Source organism: Hypomesus transpacificus, chromosome 14, assembly GCF_021917145.1.
Source record: "Hypomesus transpacificus isolate Combined female chromosome 14, fHypTra1, whole genome shotgun sequence".
Taxonomy (NCBI): domain Eukaryota; kingdom Metazoa; phylum Chordata; class Actinopteri; order Osmeriformes; family Osmeridae; genus Hypomesus; species Hypomesus transpacificus.
In genome coordinates, this window is record NC_061073.1 from 13150590 (window position 1) to 13156589 (window position 6000).

The window sequence follows — 6000 nt, forward strand, 5'->3', positions numbered from 1 at the left end:
ACTGACGGATAAGAAATAGGTTTAAATAGGGATTTGCCCTGTCATGAATAACCACACTGTGATGCTCGTCAAGATGACAGATTGACAGGTGTGTCTGTGAAATGACAATTTATATTTCATTTTGTATGTCTAAAGTTGGTTAAACTAATGCACACAAAGCATATATATAAAATTGCATTGATTTAAGGTTAGGTATTGGTAGTGTGTTCCTTTATCAACTTAGTATGAAACCATAATACAGTTGACAGAGCTTTTTATAAATATATGCATTTATATAATTTTGTGGACACCTATTTTAAAGTGTCACTGTAGCTTATAGTATACAGTCAAGATCTAAAACACCTCAGTAGAGGCTGACAGTTTCATCTGGGCAACATTGCCACCATGTGGATGAAGATTTTCTCTTGTTTAAGAATTCCAGAATTGACAGATAATGATGTACTTGAGACACCATCAGTTTTGTATTGAACTCTTTTTTTTCCTTTTACATTTGTTCTTACAAAGTTACAAAGTTATGCTCTCTCATGTGGTTTTATCATTTTCACTTTATGGACAGAGCCTCTAATGTCTCTCTCAGGTTCACCTTGGACACTTGCCTCTTGGTCTGTCCACCTAAGAAATAGCCACAGTGTTAGTGATATGAATGAAACTGCACTTTGGAGTGAATTAAATGCTAAGGGCTTGTTACTGTAAATCACAATGACTTCTACACTTTGATGTGTTTGTGCGTGTGTGCACCATGAGATAACGTTTCTCTATTTGTGTGTGTGTGTGTTTTAATGTTTGCAGTATGTATGTCAATACTAAATCAAATGTGTGTGTGACATTCTTTCTCCAGGTTGATGGGATTCTGTGCTTGGCAGATATCCTGACAGATGAGAACAGCACAGAAGCGGCAAGGGCAGAGGCAGCAGCGGTGGTAGCCCAGATAACCTCCCCTCATCACACCTCCACCCAACAACTGGCCAGTTTCCTGGAGAGCATGCAGGATATTGTCACTGCCCTCATCAGTGAGTGGAAAGCGTTTCATTTCTCCCCCTCCAAAAAAAATCATCCTTCATAATTTACTGAATCAATGTTAAATGAGGAAATAGAGCTTCTTATAGCCAACTGGAACTGCTTTGTGAAATTATTTTCACAAATCATTTTCACAAAAATGTATGTTGCATTACATGTCTTTGGTTTTGTCCCCTCCAGAGTTGTGTGAGAGCGCCTCGTGTGGCGAAGTCTTCCTACTCGCATCTGCTGCTCTTGCCAACATTACGTTCTTCGACAGCATGGCCTGTGAGACTCTCCTCCAGCTCAATGCCATCCACATCCTCCTCCAGGCTTGCAAAGACCGCCAGAGAGTAGATACACCTTATTCCAAGGACCAGGTGAAGCAGCACCTCAAACGTTAATTTTAAGGGTCCCCTATTGATGATACTCATTATAAACTGCTACAACACCCAACAGTCAACACCTCACAGCTTGTTACATTTATTTAAAACGGTTTTGCCAAACAAATCTCACCAAAAATCACTATTGACTCTTTGAAATGTCTAGATTATATTTTTTGTTGGTCGGTAAGGCAAAAAGTTGCTAAATCTAGTGACAAGTTTCGATACACCTTGCCAACTGTTGGTATTAAATCCAGCTTTATCACTCTTAAATGACACTGCCTGGTTGCCTTGGTCCTTTTAGGTGGTGACCATCCTGGCCAACCTCTCGGTCATAGAGCAATCTGCATCTGAAGTCCTTCAAGAGAAAGGTACACAGACATCTGTTTGCACTATTTGTACGTCACTTTTGATAAAAGTGTCTGCCAATACACTTTAATAATACAATTTAAATTCAATGTACAAAACAGAGTAGTGAAATGTGTGACTATATACAGTAGCAAATTTCACATCCCTAAATATGTAGGCTACAACATCATGAAGAATAAATATGATCCACAAGATGGCAACATCAGGCCACATGCAATGAAGAAATGCTCAGAGAAGGAACTGTGCACTGCCTATTTAATGTGCTTACAAATTATACCTTTTTGGGTCAACCTTCTTTATTTGTGTTTTGTCTCTAATATGTCATTTCTAACCTTAACCCATTTCAGTTAATTGTTTGTACTTTTGAATCAACACTATACTGATTATTAATGCAATATGTAGTATTGCATTAATAGTCTTTTTTTTCGTTCGTTTTTTTGTTGGTCATCTGATTCCTGTGACTATGTTGTGACTGATGTTTTGACTTGCAGGGATTGATAGACTTCTTCTGCTCTTGATTGAGAAGCCGTCCTCCACCAGTCCATCGGAGGGTGCTGCATGCGAGCGGGTGCAGCAGAAAGCTGCTGTCACTCTAGCACGTCTGAGCAGAGATCCAAGGGTGGCTCAAATGGCCATCCAGCTGCAAGGTAGAAGCTCAGTTTTGACTTTAAACATTTACACCTCAATCTTTCCAGGCATAGATACTCATTATTTATACTATTTACACAGCAGTCTTTCAAACAAATTGGATGATTTCATACAAGATTATATCTCAACAGCTGTTTCATCACAGAACACAGTTCTTTGCTAGAATATATGTGTATATCCCTGGAGAACCTGATCTTTTTTAATCATTAATTAATCAATTCAGTGAGGCTCTTTCTGATGTTCAGACAGAATAATAAAATCACTCTAGATGTTTTACCAAACATACTGTATATCTAATTGAAACTTTTTTTGCTCCAGCCGTTCCTTGTCTTATTGAGCTTTGCAGATCACCATCAGAAAGGAACAACAGTGACTCAGTACTGGTCGCCTGTTTGGTAGGTATCAAACACTGTAGCTGTGTCTATGTGTAGGGTTATGCATACCAATGTGTTTCCATAATAGATGTATTTGTGTATTTTAACCAGTATAATAAACCTGATCTATGTAATGATCCACGTAAAACACATTAATGCTACTCACACTTCAATGGAATATTCTCAAGGAATGCCCAGACCACAAGTGTACAGAATCTCATTACTGTTCAATCTAATTAGTAGTTAAATGTCCACTGGGCTGTATTGAAACACAAGACAGCCCAGAGTAGCTCAACTAACCTTGTCATCATAGGTTGATAAGATCACACAGTGCAAATCCCTGTTTAAATATGTACATGTCATACATAAGCCCTGTATTACTTACTCTGCCTGACCATAATTGATCAAATCAGATCATGTTCAGGCTCTTCAGATCTATATATAATTGTCAAAAATTTACTGTAATGATTCAACTGTGAGGCAGAGCTCATTTTCACCATAATGCATGTGTGTGTGATATAGTGTTCAATTCAATTGAATGTTATTATGCTGGTGTGCATATGTGAGTTTTTTTGGGTGTAGACTGTATCTCTATCTACCAGTATTTTATGTCATTGTATTGTCAAATGCATTGACTGTTCATTCCTGTTGAACTTGAATCCTAGGCTGCCCTGAGGAGGCTGGCGGCAGGCTGTCCAGAGAGCATTGAGGCTATAGACCATCAGCAGCTCATCAAACCTCGTCTGGTGGATTCTTTCCTGCTGTGTTCCAACATGGAGGAGAGCTTTGTATGAGAGGGAGGTCCAGACAAAAACTCTCAAAATAAAGAAATGCTTCATGCCTCTGAAGGATAACCAATGGTGGGTCACAGGAGCCAATATTTTTGCCACTCTGAGAACTCAGCTAGAGACTCGAAAATATTTCTAGAGGTAATGGAAGATTTTGGGAGCTACAGTGAACACTTTGAGTTTGTAGATGAGAAATGACTGTGAAATGTTGTCCTTATCCCATCCATGACACAATATTAGATTCTATAAAACAAATCTCCTCTCCTCTAGAAAGGTTCTACCTACAATAATAAAGGGTGCTTTTGTTGAGCCTGCGGTAGAAGCTGAAGACCTTCAGAACCCAACAGGTTTATGCACAACAAACATGCATATGAAGCTGCAATGTTTTTTTAGTTTTTTTTTACTATTTACTATTTTATAATTGTACTGGTCAGAATCTGTCAATTTTCATTGTTCAGTGTCAGCTGCCAACTTCATGGGTTGCTCAAAACGCAGACACACGTTCAGAATCGTGCAGTTCAGAATAAGGCATTTTAGAGGATGGTCAAAGTAAGAGCAGACCTCCTATGAAAAGGTTATATGGGACGTTAATGATCTGGTTTGTGTATTGAATTGTAAAATTGTGCGTTTCAATCTATTAAGAAGTGACATGTCTCAAAACCCGTTACTATCCTTTTATTTAAATATCCTGAATCTAAATAATGTTATGCTATTGTATGGCATGCAGATAATAAAAAAAAGCATATCTTATGATTTACACTTGTTTTAATCAATGTCATCATTTAAAGATCAATTCCATGTTAACTTGAACATTTCAAGAAAACACTGCAGAACACTTTTCAGAACAAGGCTTCTGATTGATTTTTCTTTATTTTCTCTATTGAAAAAATTGTTTTTAGCTTTCAGTTTCCTGACGGAGCCTTAAATTGGTGAAAGCCGTTTTGCCAGGCAGAGTGAAAAGGCTTATATGGTTAATTAATCCTGGATCTAAAAAACATTCTAAACCTTTTTTGTACTTTTTTTATCAGAGTGATCTCATGGAGAGATAGGTGAAAAGCCATTACGGTTTTATTCAGAACCTTTTGTTTCTGTCTGTGTGGATGAATCAAAGATGTTGGTAGCAGAGACCTGTTCAATAATCAATGATGCCATACAGTCGAGCATGTCCCTTCTTAAAATCGAATGAATTCCTAGTCAGTCATTTCTCTCTCCCCTCTTTCCATCTCTCTCTCTATCAATGTACATCTCCAGGGAATAATGTAGTTTTGTATTGAAGAACAAGGCTTTTGTCCCACAAAGAATGATTGAGAGAGATGGAAAAAATACAGAGGAGGGTCCAAAGGTCCTCTAGTGACTTTGAACTACCAGGTCAAAGAATCCTGAGGACCAAAGGGACCGTGGCTAGTTGTCCTCCAGCTTTCAACAGAAGGACCCAGTACTGTATTGGTCATGTGGGAGGCAACACACAGCACTATCCCTTTGTATTGTCATCTGCCTGATGAAAGTTTCTTCACACTCTTGTTTTCTGTAACCCTTCCTCTCCTTGGAGAGACAATTGAGCGTCATGTGTCTTCATTTCTGCTGCTTCTTTTCCCTTAAGGGCACAGAACAGGCTTGTTACTGTGGTCCAGTGCTAAGACGATCGTGAGTCTATGTGTGTGTGCATGTGAACGCGTTTGTGGTGTCCATGGCTGTGGGTTCAGAGAGCTTTGTGATTGTATATGCTCCTGGCCGCTTTGTTAATGCCCAATGAAATATGTAGAGCGTTGGACACAGAGGAAAACAAGACACAGAGGATTGGGAAATACAGGTTATTTTGATGTTATTTTTTTCGGCCATGTCTGGGGCTAAGCATTACAGCTTTGGCTTGCCCTAACATCCAACTCTGTGACTGCTTCACTCACATTATTTGTTGCCTATTCTTGTCCTTAAGTTTAGCTTACTTTCTCCTCCTTGTCAAAACATGAACAAATGCAGACTTCAAGTATGTGTGAAGACTTGGTGGAACCGAACGTTCAAAGATTCATATTCTTTCTGTTGTTCACTTTCAACATAAAACCAATTTCCTCATGTCTGTCACAAAAAAGAATTCCAGGGCCTAACCTCTTAGAAAACGCCTCTAAAATGTATTTCAATTGACTTACCAAACAATGTAAAGATGTTCCATTCAAAGAAGAACAATAAAAACATGCATCACTTTAGTCAGCACATTGATGTCATATAATGTGCTCTTGACAAAGGCAATCAGGAAATTGAACCTCAAAACAGACTGCCTTCGGAAATGAATTTGTACTTTGACAATTAGCCACATTTGTCTGTTACAATCAAAAATGGATTACAAAAACTGTTTTCAACATTATTGTTAGTAGTATTAACTCACAATACCTCATGATGACAAAGCAAAACTCAATAAACGAATTACATTTGAACTGTATTAATATA

The 6000-nt window shown here is 38.3% G+C and overlaps 1 protein-coding gene across 5 annotated transcripts in view; it reads left to right on the top strand.

Moving 5' to 3' along the window:
• The window catches only part of LOC124476879 (protein inscuteable homolog), a 29041-nt gene extending 23041 nt beyond the window's left edge, over positions 1-6000 (top strand). For all 5 annotated transcript variants that reach the window (XM_047034297.1, XM_047034299.1, XM_047034298.1 and 2 more), the window contains 6 exons: positions 839-1010; positions 1198-1376; positions 1684-1750; positions 2240-2395; positions 2715-2791; positions 3436-6000. In XM_047034297.1, the coding sequence (XP_046890253.1) occupies positions 839-1010; positions 1198-1376; positions 1684-1750; positions 2240-2395; positions 2715-2791; positions 3436-3564 (780 nt within the window). In that variant the 3' untranslated portion in view covers positions 3565-6000. The remainder of the gene's footprint in view (positions 1-838; positions 1011-1197; positions 1377-1683; positions 1751-2239; positions 2396-2714; positions 2792-3435) is intronic.